Source organism: Pseudopipra pipra, chromosome 2 (genome assembly GCF_036250125.1).
Source record: "Pseudopipra pipra isolate bDixPip1 chromosome 2, bDixPip1.hap1, whole genome shotgun sequence".
In the NCBI taxonomy this organism is placed as follows: Eukaryota; Metazoa; Chordata; class Aves; order Passeriformes; family Pipridae; genus Pseudopipra; species Pseudopipra pipra.
Genome location: NC_087550.1, coordinates 114,580,352 through 114,602,093, shown reverse-complemented (window position 1 = coordinate 114,602,093; position 21,742 = coordinate 114,580,352). Strand labels below are relative to the sequence as shown.

Sequence of the window (21,742 nt, the reverse complement as noted above, 5' to 3'; positions counted from 1 at the left end):
ATGACGAACAGCAAAGGAATTTTTCTTCACATGCTGGGCATTTCTTGCAAAGCTGTACGTTGGATTAGCTTCCTGAGGGTCTGTTACGTGGTGATGCGATGCTGTGCCTGCAAGCAGGTTGTATTTCCAAGGGATACTATGGCTGTAACACAATCCTCTGTTAAAGCAACCATTTCAACCAGTGATCTGAGTTCACAAGCCAGAAGCTGTTTCATCAGCCTCTTTAATAATGTGGCAAATATAATACTTCCCCAGTATAAAGACCTTAAACACTTCCAAGGTGTTTACCGTGAGACTCCTAATCAGCATTAATTAAACCAGAGCTGCCTTCAGCCCCACCTGGCTTGGCAGGCCTCTCTACAAGCATGTGAAGTGTAGCAAGTTATTTTCATTGAATGAAGAGAAGAAATTCCAAGGAAAAGGAAAGGCTTGGCAAACTGCCATAAAACCTCCTTGAAAAGTTACTTTTCTGTGTACCAGTTCATTCCAGCTGTAATATTGATGACTAGTAGAGACCAGTCCCACCTCTCTCTGAATAAATGCAATGACCATCTCTGGTACAAAACCCTTCCCACAGCAAATGTCCTAAACCTCCACGTACCTTCACCTGGCTTAACACAGAGAAATATGCTAATATTGTGATTATATTTATTTCAAAACCTTTGGCATGCATGTTAATGACATAAAGTAGGGAGGAAAATCCAGCTTTGCAGAGTAACTCTTTTATATGATAAGGGGGTTGGAGCTAGATGATATTTAAGGTCCCTTCCAACCTAAACCATTCTATGATATTAAATCATGCCTATGCATAAGTAAGACATCACAGCAAGGGACCTAACAGAAATCAGAGGGAAGATTCACAGGCTCACTGGGCTGTCTCTACCCATAACTGACTGTCACTGGTCTCAGGGTCAATGCAACTTCTTATTGGGAAGAGTTCAGTAGCTTTCTACATTTTACATTGGATTTCTCTTTAATAAAAAAAGCAGACCACAATGGATACTTATCATACAGTATTTTTATGGAAATAGAGGAGTTCGAAAGGAATTTTCAGGGGTCCTTTCAGAACTATGAAATAACAACCCTGTCAGCTCCGAGAGCAGTGCCCTCATCTCCAGACTGCTGATAGTGTTAAGACATGAGCCATGTTGGGATGTGAAAATGTCGTGATAACAAGCAGTGAACATTAAAACTCGTCTGAAAATGTCTCAGAGTTTTGTTTTAATTCTGCCATGGTTCTGTCAAGTTGAAATTAATTCCAGTTTCTGGGTCAGTTTTGCAGTAATGCTTCCCTCTTCTTTTTAACAACATGCTGGTTTGGGAAGTGCTGTTTCCACTGTACTGCAGTTTCTTTAGCCAGGGCGAAAACTTTTGATGCAGTGTCCTGTGATGTCAGAGTTTGTATCCACGGAACAACGTGGAGGTTGACAGTTCATGTGGGTTTGCTGTTCTTTCTCAATTCTGACCCGACATGTTGCTGTGAGAATGAAGTTCTGATTCTGCTGGTGTTTTCTTGCAGCAGTGGTGATTTAGAAGCATACAGAGTACATCCAAAACCACATTTCAAGCAGATCATCAGCTTGATGATCAGATGATAAGATCACCTTTGGCTGATATTGAAAAGCTCTGACAATATTATCAATTATTCATCCTACCTCAGCCCCGGCGATCAATTCCAAAATTAACAACTTTCATCCCAGGATTTTCACAAAGGGCAAGCACAGAACAACCAGAGATTTCCCAGCCTAATAACAGGAGACTGTTATATTAAAACTGAGATCAGGAAACCACAGCAGCACTTCAGATGTTTTGTCCCTTGCCTGGCTGCCATCAGTCCATCCACACACTGATGTCATTAATAGATACAAAGACTGAGGGATCTATATTGTCTCATCAGCAGAGAAAGGGAGGGAAAGCAGGGAAGGTGACTGAGTGTGAGAGCCTTGGTGATGGTACTATGTGGTGCTTAGCTTGGGAATGTTCAGTGGCTATTGCACTACATGGTGCACCATAGTTAGAGGGATGATTTTGGCTCTCCAGCCTATTAAAAGGCCATAAAGAAGCTACTCTTCCCTTTAAGACTGTTCAGTAAGTTCAGAATTTTTTCAGTAAAGTTACAACTTGTGTGTTGGTCATTTCAGAGCTCTTTACCACAGGAAAGCACATAAGATTCAATTTTTAGGGACTTTGTTCACAGCCACGTGATAAAATATTTGAATTTTGAGATTTTTTTTCTAACAGGAGTTGAACATACTTGCCAAAATTACCAACTGCCTGCTTCCTGCTTGTTTCCTGGCTTCCAAGAAAGCTGCTGCTGCCTGTGCAACAGAGCATGGATCTTATATTTGAAAACTGCCAGGAGGAAAAATTCTTTTTGTGGTTCAGATCTTGGAAGGTAAGTGCTAAAATAATATCTTGCAACCTGATCTGAAGTTGCTCTAGTCCTTTGCTCATGGTGCCTGCAAAACTTTATCGTGACAGCATCCTGGGTTATCAGCCTTAGCTTTTTTTCTACATGTGAAATTTGTAGCTGACAGTAAACACACATGCTTGCCATCCATCATCCTACTGCTTCTTCCATCCAGAAGAGGCTGAGTGTGCAACAGCCTGCATCAAGTACAGTTGCCAGTACCAAAAATAAATGGTAAAAAGCATTCTGTGAAGGTCCGAAGCTCAGAGCAGGTGACCAGAGGAGTGAGGTGGGTCCGTCCATGGGGCTGGAGCATGGTGTGGGTTTTCAGGAGCCCTGAACGTCGTCACTCTCCTCAGGTCTGCAGTTCTTCTCTCTGGGAAGAAAAACCAGTTATGCATCTGTTGCAAATGCTCATGTTTCTGCCCATTGTACTCCGAAGGGTTTTTCCTGTTGTACAAAGGCCTCCAAAGGAACCATGAGGCTGCTGGAGCCAGTCCTGCCAGCTGAATCATAGAATCACAGAATGGTTTGGGTTGGAAGAGACTTCAAATATCATCTAGTTCCAACCCCTGCCATAGGCAGGGAACCTTCCACTAGACCAGGTTGCTCAGAGCCCCATGCAACCTGGCCCTGAACACTTCCAGGGATGGGGCAGCCACAGCTTCTCTGGGCAACCTGTTCAGGGCCTCACCACCCTCAAAGGGAAGAATTTCTCCCTACTCACTAATCTAAACCTACTCTCATTCAGTTTGAAACCATTTCCTCCTATCCTATTGCTACATGACTTTGTAAAAAAGTCTCTCTCCATCCTTCTTGTAGGCTCCCTTCAGGAGCTGGAAGGAAATCCTCCAGCAAAATGCTCCACATTGACAAAAGAGGTGTTTCCATTGTGGACCCCACGAATCTGAGCAAATGCCATGAGCTCCTGTCCCCACTGGGGTTCACTGGTACTCAGCCTTACATGACTTGAGACAGGAACATAAGGCTCATAAAGAAATATGGTTGTGGGGGGTGGAGGAATATATTAGTAAGAGTGGTAGATACTGCATGCATGAGAAATTCATACAGGGAGCTAAGTAGGCCTTGAAGAGGTTTATTTTGTTTCCTCTCAGTTGTTCCACTGCTGATTTTCCTTTTTTTTTCCTTTTTTTTTTTTTTTTGGCTAGGGGGAAACCTTTCAAGTCTATTCAGATTTAACAGTTGAAGCATAGTATTCCTCAGACAGTAATGTGTGTAGATCACTGGCACGCCCCTTAGTGCTATAAACTTTTTGCTTCTTCCCTAGTGGGAGAGCTGTTCAAAAAGAAGGTGGCAGAAATTCTCTTCACAATATTGGATTAACATCTTGCTAAAGGACATAAATTATTTTCACCACTTAGTGGAAAACAATAAAAAAACCTGTTTCTTTGCATTCACAGGAGAGAGCCTTTAGCAAAATTCTCCCAAAAAGCTGAGACACAGAAGTGCTTTATTCAGCTTCCAATACTGGAAGTTGAAGATCAGAAAGCACCACTGCCTTCTTTTTGATCATGCCTTGCATTAGATGATTAGCCCTAACAGGTGAGCTGTTATAATTTCCAGAAGAAGAGTTTTAAGGGCATGCTGATGGCCAAATTCCTCATCTTGCAATTTTGCATCTCTTAGATCTAAATGGATCATTTTCCTAACTCCTTTCCTAAGCCTTTGCTACAGGAGTTAATTTTCTTTGAATAAAGCACAGAAACTTCTGGAGACACCAAGTGAACCCAGTCCGTGGTGAGCAATAGCAGGTGAGAGCAGATCAGGAGCATTTATCATAGAATCATAGAACAGTTTAGGTTGAAGGTGACATTAAAGATCATCTAGTTTCAAAAAGATTCAAAGATTATCTTGTTCCAACCCCCTGCCATGGGCAGGGACACCTTCCACTAGCCCAGGTTGCTCCAAGCCCCATCCAACCTGGCCTTGGACACTTCCAGGGATGGACCATCCACAGCTTCTCAGGGCAACCTGTGCCAGTGCCTCACCGCCCTCACAGGGAAGAATTCTTCCTAGTATCTAATCCAACCCTACTCTCTTCCACTTGGAAGCCCTTGATCACTTTATAAGGGAGATCTGTGCTTTCATTGGATATGAGCTCTTCATCTGAAATGTCTGGGTGTTTGTACATGCAAATGAATCAAAATGATGTATACATTTGAGGGGGAGGAAATCAAGTGATATTAGAGGTCTTACAGATTTAGAAATGTTATCCTGTCTTCTTTAACTTTGTTGAGTGACAGATAGGCTTGTGAAAGCCTAAATCTTCATGTGCAGTTCTGAAAACAGTGTGTGTCATACAATGTACAGACGTGGGCTGGGCTGAAATTGCACACATAACCTTATTTTGGGCATTTCCTTATCAGTGAATGTTTGATATTGGCATTTTGGTTTGAGGAGGAAGTCTCACATATTTCACAAATGAGATGGGAACAGGAGTGTTCTCATCACGTGCCTGTATTGCTGGTGCTGGAGTAGCATCATTGCTATTCATTCATTCCCTCATTCCAGCAAGCTGGGTGCTGGAATAGCAGCACTGGCAGCATTGTCTATGAGACAGAGCAGGATGGGATGCACCCTTTGGTGCTTAGGGTGGCTTTACCACAAAGCTCAAAAAATGACCATTAAGAGGCTGTGCATAGGTGTCTACCTGGGAGCTACATGCCCAGGCTCCTACCAGGGTAGTGGAGGATGGTTCACTTCACCTTTTACTGCCACTTGAGGTGCCTTAGTGCACTTTGCCTGACCTCCAGCAGTTGGTCTGGAAGGTCTCAGATCTCCCATATCTACCTGAGCCATTGCAGGATATCTGAGCCACCCCCACAGGGATAGTAGATGTAACCCAGGGCTAGCTGTAGATCCTTGTCCTTCTGCAGGAATACCTGTGAGCCAGGCAGGACAGCCCAGGGTCTCTAAAATGGCTCTGGATGCCCCTGCTGAGGCAATGGAACACTGCCTGGGAGTCCCACCTGAAGCACAACTGCTCTCTCTGCTCAGCTGATTGAACCCAGCATCCCTCTGGCAGCACTGGGGAAGTACTGACTGCAGCAAACCTGGTCTCCAGACAGTGGGCCACCCTTGGGTCAGGTGAAGGTGGCTGCAGTGTCCCCCAGCTTCCTTGCCTCTGCCCTCCTCTCCTTCCAGTCAACATGTTCCCACTGCGATTTCTTTGGCCCACTTGGCTTTCACTCCCCAGGATTTTCTGTAGCAGCCTCACAGTTTCAAATAAAGCCATAGAATCACAGAATGCTAAAGGTTGGAAGGGACCTTAAACAACACCTACTCCCAACCCCCCTGCCATGGGGCAGGGGCACCTTCCACTAGACCAGGTTGCTCAAGGCCTTATCCAAGCTGGCCTTGGACACTTCCAGGGATGGGGCAGCCACAGCTGCTCTGGGCAACCTGTGCCAGGGCCTCACCACTCTCACAGTAAATATCTTCCTAATATCTAATGTAAATTTCCCCTTTTTTCATTTGAGCCCATTACTCCTTGGCCAGTCACTACAGTTCCTGACGAACAGTCCCTCTCCAGCTCCCTTGTATCCTCTTCAGATACTGGAAGGTTGCTCTGAGGTCTCCAGGCTGAAGAGCCACAACTTTCTCAGCCTGTCTTCATAGGGGAGGTGCTCCAGTCGTCTTCCCAACTTTGTGACCCTTCTCTGGACTTGGTCCAATAGTTCCATGTCCTTCTTATGTTGGGGGCACCAGAACTGTGCACAGCATAGTCCCCTGTCAGCTCCTCCCTTGGCGTCCTGACTCAGCCCTTTCACACCTCCCTGCTCTGTCTCCAGGCCCCCTCCCCAGTCATTCCCACCTGTACTGACATACTCTCCTCTGCTCTGTACCCCTGCAGGGTGCTCCCAGTATCTCACTAAAACCCCTGCACCCTGCTCTGCCTGAGGACCTGCCCCGATCCCTGAACGCACCCTTGAGTCACACGTGTCCATGCAACATAACTCATCTGTGACAAATATGAGCTAAGCCCTGTGTGGCACAATAGGAGCAAAGCAACAACCAGAGATGGAGGAACAGGGCAAAACCAGACCTCCATCTGTTCATGTATCCAGTCCAGGAAGGAAGTGGTTCGGCTGTAGACACCCGGCTTGTTCTTTTCTGCACAGCCCACTCCGAAACTGGTGGTCCCCACCAACTTCCAGATACTCATATCTTCACATGCTAAAGGGCCCCCACTGTCTCCCTGGAGGACAAAGAATTAAAACAAACATCAATGCCCCAGAAAATGAGGGGAATATCTATTTGGGCAGGTAGGGGAGAGACTAATTCAAAGTAATTCAAAGTTTCTTGTTTCTGCCCTATTCTGTGTCCTGGGAAAAGCATATGTTACAGTAGAAGTTGGGAGACTTTTGAGACATGTATTAGATCATATTTTTCTTTCCCTGGCTCATGGTTATTGAGCTGAGCTGAGCCCAGGGTTGCAACAACAAGCTCACGTCTCACCTCCTTGCCTGCCTGCTCCCACATTCTTTTACAGCCCTTCTCAGACATTTTGCTAAGCCAATATTACTCAATGGACTCACAACTAAGTACTGAAAACTCTCTTTTTTTGTTTTCTCTGCCCTATGAGCATCAGAGCCAGCACAACAACAGGAAAAAAGGGAATTTGTAACAAGCCTCTCCCAGTGGTGAGTATGGCTCCCTGTGTCACGTGGAGCTGTGTGCTGAGCACGCTGCCTTTGGGCAGCAGTCCCAGGCAGAGCGATGTGCTGGTGCCAGGTACCTTGTTGGGGGGGTTATGTGCAAACACAGGGTTAAAGGAAGATCTATGCACCCACTGCCTTTGCTTTATTTTGTCCCTTGCATGACTGAGACCGAGCAAATCGGAAAACATGAAGTTCACAGAATCACAGAATGGTTTGGGTTGGAAAGGACATGGAAGATCATCTAGTTTCAACCCCCTTGCTGTGGGCAAGGACACCTTCTAACAGAAATTCCTCCCCAGTCCTTGCTCCATGACTAGTTAGGCAAGTTCACAACATGTGAACCAAGGTTGGCACCATCAAGACTTTGACAGTGATTTGGAATCATCATCACTCTGTTGTGAAGGATGCTCTGCTTCGCCACTGCTTTGAACCTCCCTTCCCCAGAGTCATCACTAGCCCTCTGAGTTACTCAAACACCTCTCCCTTTCTTCCTTCCCCTGTCTCACTGCTCTTTTCAAAATCACACACTTCTGCTTCTCTATTGAGACACGTGTTGGCTGCTTTTCTCCATGGGCTTTCCACAACTTGCAGGTCTCTGGAGCTGCTCACAGTGCGGGGAAGTGCAACCCAGCACAGTGCAGAGGCCACAGCCAAGGCAAAGAAAGGATGGCACCATGCTGCAGCACATGCAACTAATCAAAATATGCCCTAAGTAAATTTTTCTTCAGAAGTAGCAGATAAAGTCCACTGAAGAAACATAAAAAGGAAATTGTAGCATATGAATGCAGGCACAGTCAGTGACTGATAATCGCAGCGAGCAGAATAAATGGCACAAACCCAAATGTTTGCCCAAGAAAAGCCTGGGAGTGCCTTCTGATAACTTATCACTCATGTTTTTCCATTGCTGGTGTTAATGAGCACAGTTGCAGTTTGGAAACTTCCATACCTGGCAGGTGTCCACCCCTCCCTTTAGGAAACCAGCACAGAGCATTGAAGAAGTTATGATCCCACCGTAGACATCCCTGTGATTGCAAATTGCATTAGAGATCAGAGGAACACCTGCATAATTCATGGTGTCAGATGTATCACCTGTTAAAAAAAAAAAAGGAAAAAAAAAGGAAAAAAAACTTGCTGCCCTTGAAAATAATCACCATTTGCAAACAGAATATGTTTTAGTATACAAAGAATTGGCAAGCAAGGAACAAAGAAATACAGTTAAAATGACAACACACAAGTAAGGCAACTTGGTGTCTCATCACTTATAGCATACAGTAACTATCCACTCTATATAGCTGTGGACTATCACAGTGTATAATAAAATCTGTTCATTATATATTTCCACTTTAAACTAGACAATCAATGACAGTAATGAACTAAAAAAACTAGTTGAACATTGCCTGCAATAGTAGTGCCAAAATTAATTTCAAAGTTATCGCCTGTTCTGTTAGTCAACGAATCATCTGCAAACATCTGGTTTCTCTTATAAATATGTATTTTATTTTATTTTATTCCGAGCCTGAACGGATCATTGCTATAAATGGAAGTATTTGCACACTGCCTATTGTCAGATCAGATCTGACTTTTTATGTGGCAAGCCTTGTTTTCATTTTCTCCCCACCTTTCACTGTTATCTGTAGATCAGGTAACATTCTGTTCTTGTTCTCTGAACAAGGGAACACGTTAAATGACACAAATGAGGAATGATAAAGAACAATTACCTGAGAATTCACGTATTTTCACATGAAAGTGATCCAGTGTAAATTATTGATTAACATGACCTGTGAGTCATGGTAAGAAAAAAAAAATAATTCCCTTTTCTTTCTCACATTATTCACAGATCCAATTTCTGCATCACTCAACCTGCCTGAAAATGTAGGGATGGTCAATTCTTGCATTCTTGCTGTGTTTTCTGTGCTTGAAGTTATAAAGAGCCCAGCCTCTCTGTTTCAGAGGATGTGCTCATCCATTCCTTGTGATAAATGTTTCTACAGAATTTTTGCAGTTCAGGATGACCATAAAATTTAGGAATATGTATTCTTTCTCCCCCTTCCCACCCCACTGATATTCCAGAAAATTAAACATTGAACCATGCCCCAACCAAGTCCTGTATTTACTGTGGGTAAGATGTTTATATGTAGTGTAATCAGCAGCAGACCATTTAAAATACCTCCTTCCACAGTTGCTCCCCATCCTGATACCCAACACATTTTCCCTGCTGGGAAATGTTCACCATAATTAGGCAGACAAATTGGTTCTATGTGACCTATTTAAAAAAAAAAAAAAGTGAGAGAGAGAGAGGAGAGAATTGCTTTTTATAATTTAGCAAAAAAAAATTTATGCCTCAGAAAAACTGGAAGATTTGGCTCTCAGCGAAGTTGTTATGAACACCACCCACTCCCCACATAAATAGCCTGGCAGTTCATCAGGTCTCTTGTCTCACGGCCAATATGAGGGGTTTGAAACAACACCCACGCCGGGCCCAATGAGTTTTGAGTATGAAGCAGCAGAAGGAGGTGTCAGAAGGTCAGTAAATTGAAGAAAGAGCAAACACAAAATGCACGGTGTGGGCAGCTGATGGGCAGATCAGGGGCCCCATGGCATGACTGCTCTGGCAAGACGAGGAGCTGTGCACTCCCTGTGCTCTTCTGAAAGGGCAACCAGACACCCTGGGGGGCTCTTTGCTCCCCACCCATCAGCTCATGGAGTTCCTGTGTCTCTGTGCTCTGGGTTATGGGATGTCATGTCATATAATCAGTGTTTGATCCTTGCAAGGACAAACTGACGTGTCGAGATGAGCCAACGCTGAGTAAAGGGAGGGAAAATACAATGTATTACTGGGCAGCTCCAAGTGGTTCAGTTCTCCACAGTGGCCCCAGCTCAAACATCAAGCCCCCAGCATGGACCATCCAAGCCCCCTGGGGCATGGTGGGTATATCTCTCAGGTGCAGAGCCACAACTGTTCTTGGCAGCCTCCCAAACTTATTCCCGAGCAAAAGAAAACAGCATCAACTGAGTTATAAACCAGAACAAAATAAAACTTAATTTTCCTTAAATGTGAAAGTTTAAAGTATTACACGGGAATTGATTTTGGAATTGACAATCTAGAAGTATCAGAGAGCACCTGCTCCCCTTTGCAGAGAGTTCACAGTGACTAGGAGGCATTGGCAGGTAATCCTGTAAATTCATTCAATATTATTATATATTATTTCAACTCGGTGTGTCAGCTGCAGGTAGCATCCTGCTGAGAAAATAAAAGTAGTTTTAATTTAAAAACATAACTATATTTGAACTGCCTTTTCTCCTCTTTGAGATTTATTCTTGATTTTCAGCTTTGGACACTGCTGGATATCCCGATACTCACAGAAGGGACATGATAAAAATCTCTGTGACCTTTAAGTAAAATGAGGCAGGGCGTTTATTTTAGATAGGAAAAATATTTAGAAATAATAAAGTTAATGTTTGCCTATTATTAAATACCTTCAGTAAATCAATACTGGGGTGGACTGGGAACACTTTGCAGCACGTTGTTGCTGTCCATTCCTGGAGAGGGAGTACAGAGGAGTTCCTGATACAGGTCAGGGTGGTTTGGTGGTTTCTGCTGGTGTTGTCTGAACAGGAATCACTGCCTTGCCATCACAGCAGCAGTCTGGCCACATCTACACTGCACATCTCTCATTGATTTTAGAGGGGATGGGAATCCACTCCACTGTCCTGGGGCAGGCATAGGCATCAACAGAAGTTTCCCTGTCTGTACTAGGAGAGACCCTTCTTTCTTTTAGCTGGAAAGGTGAGAAAGTCTAGTGAAAACCAACAGAGATAATTACCATTGAGAGCAAGTGGTGTTGCCAGTTTCATCAGGGCTATATCATTTCCCATTGTCTTGGGTTTATAATTTCGATGGTATATGATTTTTTCCACTGAATAGGGGTGAACCTGGGTGTCTTGCTGAGTCACAAAACCGACCTGCACGCTCCATGAGCTCGGCAAGTACAGGCTGAAATAAAGAGGCAGAAGACAGTGAAAAACCTTCAAGAAAACCCTCAGGTTTTCTAGTTGTCCTCTGAGCTTACGGACCACATAAAACTCTACACTCAAATAGCTCTAGTCTGCTGTATTTACTTACCTGTCCATTAATACTGGCTATGTTTTGCACCTAACTTTTAAAAATGTAGAAACAATGTCTAATCTTATTAAGACTTTGGGTCGCTGATATATTATCTGTGCAAATATCTGTATATTTCCACAAATATATGAGAGTTTTGCTTTAGCCCAACTGTCTGTCCTTCTGTGAGAGCCCATAGCTGCTGCCTGGCACACCTCTGCTCAGCCATACCCCCCCCAGCACTTGTGGCAAGGCATTTTCAAGGAGAAACTTTCCTTCTGGAAGGTGTTTCTGCCCCCAGCTCATGAGCAGGCACACCTTTCAGCTTCCAGCACATGAGCAGCTCCTCTTCTCTTGGCTTCACCCCACTGGCATAGCAGAAGAGCTGGGAAAAGGCTCCAGGGATGCTGGTTGTGTTGCCAGCTCCCATCCCCATCAGCCTTTAAACACATCATGACCAACTGGGTTGTGGGGGACAGAGCCAAGGACAAAAGTCCTAAAATGCTTAATGCGTAAGTATTCTTATGGCAACAGAGGGCTCTAAATAGGATCTAGTAGTGGGATTTGTCTGTCCCATCCTTTGTCTTTACTGAATTAAAAACACGCTAGAGGACTTGCTCAGAAAAAGGCATCCATGTTGTGGGTGCTTAAAAGTGGTCAGGAAAATCCCATTTTAGCTGTCTAAATGTCTTTGGTGAAAGTGGCCTGGAGTTTGTAAGGGCAAGAAGAGCTCTCCTGCACTATTAGCATCAAACAAGACTGCAAACCCAGACAGCTCATTAAAAATATGAGAGGGCTGTGTTTGTCAAGAAGATGAGTTTAAACTTCGCAAAGAAGATGAGTTTAAATAACTGTTTAACATCTATTTACAACTATAAGACCTCTTCAAACTGCATGAAAGGGAGCAGTGAGTATGTAGCAAAGGGTACAAAGCTCAGCACAACTGACTAACAACCACTGATTGATCCTGTCACCTTGAAAAATGATTTTTTTTTTTATTTTGGAGCTCCAGTGGATCAGAGGAGCCAAATACAAGTTCCTGTTGAGCTGCTAACTCGTATGCAATGTACAGAAATTGCAGATCAGGATACTTAAAATCTAGCACTTAAATGTGGTTGTAAGCTGATCTCCCATGAAGCTGGGAGTGACCAGAACACCTGAAAACAGGGGATCTGGATTGGGATCACTTCTAGGGGAGGCTTTTTTTAAGAAAGTCTCGTGTGACAAGAGAGAGAAATGGCTCAAATGTTCTGGAGCCCAGGAAACAAGGATAACCCAATCCTGCAGTTTCTTTTTAGGAGACAGCAGGGTGCATTAGCAGCGGCCCCACATGCAGTGGGACACCCCGAGCGGGGGGATTTGGGGACTCACTCGTAGACGCAGTGGGCGGCTGTGAGGATCCAGCGCGGGGTGATGACGGAGCCCCCGCAGAGGTGGTGCCCCTGGAACTGCAGGCTGACCTGCCAGGGCCACTGCCGGGGGGACGACGCGTTGCCCCCCACGATCCGCGGCCCGTAGCTGGCCCGTGTCCCGCACGCTGCCAAGAACCAAAGGTTACGGTCCGTGGAGGAAACACAGTCCTGGTTTTGATCACATTCAGCCCCTCCTCTGGGAGGCTGGGAGGTCTCTGCAGCCAAATCATCCCCATCCCAACCCCACCAGGCTGCGGCAGCTCCCAGGAGTTTATCCTCCTCCCTCCCATCCCTGCAGCATCGCTCGTGGCCTGGGGGCTGTGGGGGTCAGGTCTCTCCCCTGCAGGGAGTGCTCAGCTGAGCTGTAAAACCCACTGCTCTACCCTTCTTGCATGCACAGGTCCCACACAGGCAGGCTGAAGCATCTCCTCTCCCCTGGTGATGATTTTGCTGTTGTATTTTGATTTTTTTATATAGCTGACATGGAAGAGTGTGGGATGAAAGCTCAAATGTTAAGGCAGAATTTCCCTTTCCCTGACGATGTGGCAAAGAGTAGGAATTACAGTATCAGTCCAGGGATTCAACTCACAATCTTTAAATGTCTGCTTCCTTCTGGGATTCTCACTAAAATGCTCCTGCTATTTGATGCTCCCAGTCTGCACTCCCAGACTATTTTCACTTGCTGAAATTCTTTCAAATTTTACTCAAGAAATATAATTTTTCTTTGGTTTGATAAACTGATAGTATAGTATGCCCTGAGCACAGAATTCCTCCCAACTCTTGACATGCAGCGGACAAAGAAGGACAAAGCACAATTTCTGATTTCATTTTCATTTTTCCTGGTTCTTACCCAAGCATTTTAAGATGATCACATTGCCAGAAGTGCACTCTTCTCTGAGATGAAAAGACAATGCAACATTAGTTCCAATTCACAAATACTGGTTTGTTTGTTTGTTTGTTTTTTTCCAGCATTGTGTCATTTTCTTGTGCACATAAATATAAATAACTCAAACATTGAAAGAGGTACAAAGCCATGAACTCATCCAACCTAATTAGGGCATTTAACTGAAATACTTAAGTCAGGAGCTTGGCCACCACCAGGAGCCTGCAGACCATATGCTGCCCTGCTGAAGAGTGGTTCACTCTTCCATGAGGGAAGGCTCATCAGCAGTTTTCAACATGTGATCTGTAGTCTCCTTGGATCCATAGCTTCCTTCTCAGTGGAAGGTAACTAAGAAAAACAAGCATCTGTCAGGAGGAAGAAATGAACCATAAAGGGTTCATAAACCCACTGGGAAATACATAAGGATCTGTAAACCAAAACAAACAGCTTCATAATGGAAAAAGATAAGTGCCTGGTGTCTATCCATTTGCAAAAATGGGATCTTGGGACAAACAGTCTCTTCAAATAGCTCATTTGAAAGCCTTTGTTGATTTTAATGGGTCTTGGATCAGACTCAATTCATATTCCAGCAAGATTGATGCTGAATCTTGCTCTATGATGCATAACACTACCAACCACTTATGAAGTACTACACGTCTGAAAAAATAGCAAGAATCCCAAACTATTGGTAATTCCCCTTTTATTGACTTCTCTCTTTCTGTCAGGAGGAAGGAGCTAAGGCATACCTGAGGTTTGTTGCATTGTGCAGGGATGTCACTTGATCAGCTGAAAACCATTGGCTGAGGGATACAAAATGTCTTTGAAACTGCTTTTCGACTGCTGCCACGGGCAGGTAACCTGAACTCACGTAACTGCAAATAAACCATAAACACAGCTCCCTCAGACAGCATTTCAGCAATCTGTTTAAATAATTCAGCAGTTCCACTGATGAAAACCCAGTGTAGCAACCACAATAATCAGACTCTGACACTCGATAAGGTAATTCTATCCTCCCCCTATGCTTCTTTACAACATGCATGTATTTCTTACATAATCATGTGTGGAAGCCACACATGCTGAAATGCATTTAACTGGCAGAGAAAGTAAATTTTAATTCTAGTATTGCAACAACGCTTTTTATTGTAAGTGGTCGGAACATTTCCTGAGGCACTAACAAGCTCATTGTTTCCTTTTTCTAGAATTATGTTTTGCAGCAGGGCGGATGAATAATTTGTAATTTTCTCTTGTCTTCATTGTTGAACAATTGAGATGCATTTTGTCCTAAAGGCAACAAGAGTTTATTCAAAGAGGCTTTATAGTGCTAACTATAATGTGCAGAAATTAGAATGATGCTGTTGTAAGAAATAACAGCACATCATGGCAAATCACGACTTCCAACTCTTTCTCAGTTTTGTGAAAGCTTGTGAAAGAAAGGGTGCTTTTTCAGGAATGGGATCAATCCAGCAATAACCACGTCACCAAGTTCTTTTGTAATTGTAAGGTGGACCTTAAATCCTACCAGATGTCATGACATGACTTGTACATACAAATTTCATACAGAGGAAGTAAAAGAAATGGAAAATGCTCATATGATTTTTGTGCCTCCCCACAGGCTGTAAGCTACTGGAGTGACAGACAGGATTCAGGCACTTGCACCCCATAGGCATGATTTAACCAAACCACTGTATTCAGCCATCACGCAGGATTTGTAGCAGTAATAAAAGCCATTTGCAGTGCCCAATTATTCAGGACTATTTCCCACATCATCTCAAATCTCAATGTGAATCTCACAAATGTGAATTGTTAAGACATTTTTCTTTTAAAGAGTGAGCTAATACAAGGTTTCATTAAAAACACTGAAAACATCAGAGTTTGTTCAAAATGCCAAATACAGTTTCTGGCATTTGCTGTTCATACCTTGAGAACCCCAGGTGTTTGCAGGTAGTATTTCCATACTCTGCTCTCCAGTCGTCAGAGCAGACTGTTCTCCAGGATCCAGAAGTGAACACTTGCAGCACTGCCTTCTTGCCACTCAACCTGACTTTGAGATTCAGGAGAAGAGAAACCTGAGTGAGTTGTGAAGATGAACCATCAGGCACACAAGAGGAACACAACAGGTACTCAGCAGCATCAATGCACCCCTGTGGTATCTGTGTTTTCTAGCTCACCGAATTTTTACTGCTTGCCTTTTTCATCACTTGGATTCTTTGACAGAATTTTTCTGTGCTTTTTTTTCCTCCCCATGAAGGAAGGGAACCTTCCCTAATGTTCTAGCTGAGCTAGAACCACCAGGAAAAAAAAATCTCATGGGAATGGGTAGGGAATGCCAGCTCTAATACAGGTGGAGAAGGCTGCCTTGCCCTCCAGCGAGCCTAAGCAATTCTTGCTGATTGCAGTGGGTTGGAGCTGCAGATTCCTGGCAGGAATTTTCTGAGGAAACTTGTGGTCAAGATAAGTGATGAAAGGTGGCTGGCACCTCCTTGCACTCCACAGCACAGTCAGAGATGCCCCTGTGCCCAGCTGCCCAGGAGGCATCTGGACCTGGGAAAGGCACATCTATGTGGTGTCCCCAGGGAGAAGGGAGGCCACACACGTGGTCACTGCTGAACAGGGGTTTCCCACCTGTCCCCACGAGCCAGTGTTATGGAAAAGCAGAGGTATTGCCACAGGCTCCACAGAGGCCTGAAGGTTGAACATCTTGTGTGGGGTTAGATGGGGCCAAAAGCTTGTGGGTCTTTTCATTCCTAGTACCGCACAGAGGGAAACTTTTGCTGCCTCCTCACCTCTAGGTACAGGAGCCAGAATTACAAGTTCACTGATCTAAAAACCAGTTATTCTGTTTACTAATATTAGACTCCTTTCTCTCCAGTGGCTGTGAACACCACAAAAATTTTCCATAGCACAGGACAGAGAGGGACCATTTAAAATGGCCCTGTGATGCCCAAAACCATCACAGAGAGAAACTCAGACAGAGGGTATAAATTTCACATGTAGCAGCAAACTCTGCATCACTCTATGTACAAAAGGAAGTTGCTGGTGTCTCCCATTACCTTATCCTTTAAGACAATGTCAGGCTTTTACAATCTTCAAAACCAACAGAGTGCAACTGTGTGCCAGTGAATATAGAGTTCTGTATTTATACAACGTAATGCAGTGGTGTTATACCTTGCAGGCAGAGGAAATGTTGGCAGTCAAAAAGCATCTGGGCTTCTAACGGAGAAAGATGCCCGATATGGCAGTTGCAATATTTAGGAATCATCACATTTATTTATCTTAAGAGCAGCTTGATTTCTCATGAACTGTAAATCAGTACCTCAGAGAGGTTGTTCCTCTGAAGCGGTGATTTAGATAATCCATCTGTCTCTATCTTTCTTGTCTCAAACTACCCCAACTCTTTACAGCATGCATTGTGCCAGTGCTACAGGAGGAGGTAGGAGGGATTTAAATCAAATTTAAATTACCACATCTGTACTCATCCTCCCCTTCTTTGCAGTTGAAGACACCATTGCACCTGGCTGATTTCTGGATACACTTAAAGGACGATCGACAGCGAAACTTCCCAATGCAGTTGTATTGGACTAACAAGAATGAAAGAAAACAAAGTGATGCAAACACACCTGGATATTAATTTAACACGTCTGGCTTCCATTATCTGGCCAGATTTCAGTCTGGCTAAGGAAAAGGCAATTTCTGTACTCTAGGAACTTTTGAAATAGAACCTGGAGGTTGCTACCTGGTGCTGTTAAACTCATCCATTAGTAATGACTCGTAGGAGGAGTCAGCCTTGCTGTCTGTGCTGACTCCTTCCCAGATCCCTCTACCCAGTTTAAGTTTCACTCCAGGGCAAGTTGCTGCCTGGTACCTCAGTCCCTCAGCAGCCAAGCAAGGACACCCTTGTAAAACACAGCCAGAGCACGCTCTTCCCAATGGGATGCCTCAACCTCCTTTGAGCTTATCCCTGTTGCAGGTGTGACGACACATCCACGTATTTGGCCTCCAGACCTGGGAGGGTCACTCTTCCCAGTTGCAACTAAACTCATTCTGTGTTTTCTTCTCCTTTGTAGAAGTTGGTTTTGATAGGGAACAGTTCTTTAATTCTTTGAAAGCAAGCTTAGAGAAGTGAATTACAGGACAAAAGTATGGTGTGAGCTACGTGGAGCCTCCCCTAGGTTCTAAACTCAGCTCATCACCCGAGGGGAGTCAGTGAAGTTTTACTAGAGGAAGGTTTCCTGGAGCTGTGTGTTCCCCAGTGTTGTAAATATTACACCAATCCTCTCAGGAGTGCCAGACCTACGTGTAAATAAAATTTAAAGCCATCACATCAACAAGATTTTTTACTTCAGCAAACAAGCTGCAGCAGTAGTTTAATTCCATTCTCAGTAAAAGGCTCATGAAAAATTAAGCATTTGAACGGTTAAGCGAGAACTTAATGAATAACTAATGGCACTCACCACCCAGGCCAATGGCAGCTGCTAGGATTACTGCAAGGAACAAACCACAGATATATGGAAAGTATTTTAGGGAGGCAAAAGCATGGCACATCGAAGGTGGTTCGATATCTCCTGGAAAGCAAACAGAGAACAGCTTCTGTGAAGTTGAACCTAACTGAGTTTGCAACGAAAAAGATTTATCTAACATTACACTAGATGGCATTAGAACTTCCTGAGTACACTTCATGAGCTGACCTGACCTGGAAGGGTTGGGATCCTCTGTCTCAGGGACTGAGAAGGCTCCAAGTGCTTTGGGGCTGTGGGTGCTCTCAGACATCCCTTCAGCATTTGCCTCGTGAGGGCTCTGAATTGTGCCCCTGCAGAGCACCTGGCTTGTCCTCAATGCAGAGAAGAATGTGAGCTCTAAGTTTTCATTTTCAGGGGTTACATCACACTGTGAGCTTTTCAAGTACATGAGCACCTCTGCTGAAAATGTGAGTCCCGGAATAAAAGTGAAATTCAGACCAGTTTTGTTTGTGTAATCAAACCTGTGTGCAGGGCACACGTATCCTCTCTGAAGGCTTCAGAAAGTCAAGTGGACTAATAAATCTTTCAGTGGAAGCAGCAAAGAACAAACTAGTTTGAGTCTCCTCCTTATGACTGTTCTCCTCAGTGATGTCTCCTGACTCTTGCTGCTCCCGGTGCTCCCTTCAACCACAGCCCCAGCTGGATGCTGGGCATCCTGGGAATCCTGGGAATTTTGGGAATTCTGGGATGAGGCCAGAGGCCACATAGCTCTGCCTCATGCACTGGGGAGCTAAGTCCCACATATGATGCATTCCTCCAAAGCTGGGGTAATGGAGACACAATAATGAGTAGGAGGAGCCCGCAGGTTCAAACAGAAGCAGGAATATTGGAAAAAAAACCAGGATTAGCTAGTAAATAGGTGCTCAAGAGAAGTAGGAGGAGAGTCATTGGTCTTTTTGGACTTGGAAGCAAGATTAACTGAAAGTTATAGAAAGCTAAATTAGCAAAAAACCAGGATGCCCAAACTGGTCTTGAAAACTGTGTGAAAAAGTGATCTGTTAAAAGTTTTGCCATAAAGGCAAGAAGAGAACTGAGTGATGGCTCAAGGTCGAGTCTTGTGTTTTCAAGTGAAAAAAATATGTATCTAAAGTTAAAATATAGATTGGTAGTAACTGCTGAATACATTTCATGAGCTTGACCTGCTCACCAGCCACTGACCTCCATAGTTGACCTGCCATTGTCAATCTGGAAGACAACAACAGATTCCACTGAAAATAATGAACAGTTCACTTGTTTCAAATGTATTCTGATATACAAGGGGCAAACTATGGGGAAATAGCAAACACAGCTACACAGGGACTGACAGAACCTTGTCTTCAATTTTAGTTCATACTGCTCTTCATCCTCTCATTCTTCAAGCTTTGAATTTCAGATTGGCAAACATTTGCAATCAGTCAAGGATAAGGAGTGTCTGCCAGGGTTTATAGACTCTCTAGTAAATCCCAGCTTACACAGGCTCTCTCAGGAGAAGCTGAGTAACTAGTTTTGGCAGTGGAATTGGTGCCTGGTATGCCAAAAATCTGAGACAGCTGTAGGAGCTAATGGACCAGAAAATTAAATCTCCATTCTTGAAGCTCAGCCTGCCTCTGTTGAAGCTAATGTTGAAGCTAATTTTGCCATGAAACCTACGGGAAGCAACAAACTCCCAGGCTGCTCTATTGTATATTTGGATTTTGTAATGGACCGATTTCCAGGTTGGTATAATTTCAAATAAGCCATACAGAAATGTTCCTGAAAAGCCTTTGGAATGTTTGCTGCATGGCTGAAGCGTATGAATAATGTGGCTGTGAAAAATGCTTGTGTGTGCAAGCCAACACAAGATGTCGTCACGTTACTAAGTTGGCAAACCTCACAGCTGGGGGAGGGAGGTTGGGTTGCTTCTTCCTCTAAGTGATTGTTTTGAGTGGGCAAGCATAGTTTTGCAAGGCTAAATATCTGCATTACCCAGTTAGATTGCAAAGGTCAAAAAGCTGTGCAATACCCCTACCAGGTCCATCTGCACTGGCGTCCACTCTGGCTTGTGGTATGAAGAAAAATCTTTTGAAGGTAAACTGAATTTGTGGTGCTGGAGGTTCATCTTCTGCAACAGAGATGACTTCAAGACTTCCAGTAGTGGGATTTGTCTCTTGCACCTGACTCAACAAGAGAAAAAAAGGAGAAAGAACATAATCACCTTGTAAAATGTTGTCATAGAATCACAGAATGGTTTGGGTTGGAAGGAACCTTAAAGACCATCCAGTTCCAACCCCCTGCCATGGGCAAAGACACCTCCCACTAGAGCAGGTTGCTCCAAGCCCCATCCAACCTGGCCTTGGACACTTCCAGGGATGGGGCAGCCACAGCTTTTTTGGGCAACCTGGGCCAGTGCCTCACTACTCTCACATTAAAGAATTTCTTCCTAATACTGAAAATAAACACTCTCATAGCCTCCTTTAGGTACTGGAAGGCCACAAACTGGTCTCTCCGGTGTCTTCTCTTCTCCAGGCTAAGCCCCAGTTGTCCCAGCCCATCTCCATAGCAGAGATGCTCCAGCCCTCTGAGCATCTTCGTGTCATCCTCTGGTCTCACTCCAGCAAGGTCCATGTCCTTCCTGTGCTGAGGACCCCAGAACTGGACACAGTACATTGTTATGCAGTTAATGTTCACATGAGGAGCACTTATAATTAATTTACCAGCAAACTATTGAGGTTAATTTTTGTTCATATTTTTCTAAGCACCATATCTACCTGTAATATCTCCCACTGGGGGTGTAAATCCATCCCCTGCTCTATAATTGCAGTAGGAAACAGGAGACTAAAAGGAATATGACAACTGCACAGAACCTGACAGGATCCTCGTTCAGGAGCCCCTGAATTTTACTCCAGTAAACTATTGATGACTTACCATGCAGTGGAAAAAAAACCCCACAATTAAAATGAGCTACACTAGAATTCAGGGGAAATAGATTTGAAATGCTAATTTCTGGCTCCGCACATTGGCAAAAGGGGTCAGATTTTCGAGCTCACAGTGGTGTGAAATGGGTCCAGGTTTGTTAAAGACAGTGCAGCTGTAAAAGCTGCTGTAAAAAGCTGCTCTAAAAGCAGCATATTTTCATGGTCATTTCCAGAAAAGGCTTACAATGACAAATTTTAGGCTAAGAATACGTGTTTTATCTGTGACACTCTCTTCAAGCCACCTGGAATATCTTTTCACCTTTCAGCAAACAACTGCAATAGGGTTTACGCTCTTTCATTTGATAAAATTCCACGTGTATTTCAATGAAAACAAACAAAACTTCGTAAAGAACCTGTTAGCACGGTTTTTAAACATTAAAAAGCAAAAAAAGTCTTCTGACTGGCACATAATTTACCCATCAGGAGACAAAACAGCATTGTGAAGCAAATTACACGAAAGACGGACGCTGAGTTTCGTTCATTTAGAGGCTATCACATGCTCCCAAAGCTTCACTCACCTCTTCCTGAGAAGTCATAGCTAAAAGCAAAACTGTTTTCTTTCTTCATTATCAAAAGCAGCCAAAAGGAAATTCTGAGTCTGCTGAGCTGCTCAGCTCTGGGACGGTCTCCACCGAGCCCCGCTCAGCCTGTTCCGTGCAGCGTTACGGCAGCAGCCCGTGTAACCCAACCTGGTGAGGGGTATCAGGTGGCCTGGCTACGGAAAAGGGAAGATAAAAATTCAGCATGCTTTCTAATTAGCCTAAGAAGGCCAAGTAATATCGTGGCATTTGCAAACCTCTCTG

The 21,742-nt window shown here is 44.1% G+C and overlaps 1 protein-coding gene across 1 annotated transcript; it reads right to left on the bottom strand.

Moving 5' to 3' along the window:
* Nucleotides 1-631: 631 nt before the first annotated feature.
* TMPRSS3 (transmembrane serine protease 3) lies at nt 632-20,631 on the bottom strand. Its single transcript, XM_064645618.1, has 13 exons — nt 20,389-20,631; nt 19,994-20,138; nt 17,941-18,051; nt 16,951-17,067; nt 15,407-15,530; nt 14,236-14,361; nt 13,457-13,500; nt 12,566-12,731; nt 10,917-11,086; nt 9,260-9,355; nt 8,039-8,181; nt 6,477-6,629; nt 632-2,786 (listed from the first exon to the last, which is right to left on the bottom strand). The coding sequence occupies exons 1-13, from the start codon at nt 20,629-20,631 to the stop codon at nt 2,766-2,768; spliced, it is 1,659 nt and encodes a 552-aa protein (XP_064501688.1). The 3' UTR covers nt 632-2,765.
* Between the last annotated feature and the right edge of the window lie 1,111 nt (nt 20,632-21,742).

Coding starts and splice junctions, on each gene's coding strand:
- TMPRSS3 (XM_064645618.1), bottom strand. CDS start 20,631: ATGTACTGTGTCCAGTTCTGGGGTCCTCAGCACAGGAAGGACATGGAC. Junction 20,139..20,388: donor TTAGGAAGAAATTCTTTAAT/GTGAGAGTAGTG, acceptor TTGTTGAGTCAG/GTGCAAGAGACAAATCCCAC. Junction 12,732..13,456: donor GATCATCTTAAAATGCTTGG/GTAAGAACCAGG, acceptor GGTTCTTGGCAG/CGTGCGGGACACGGGCCAGC.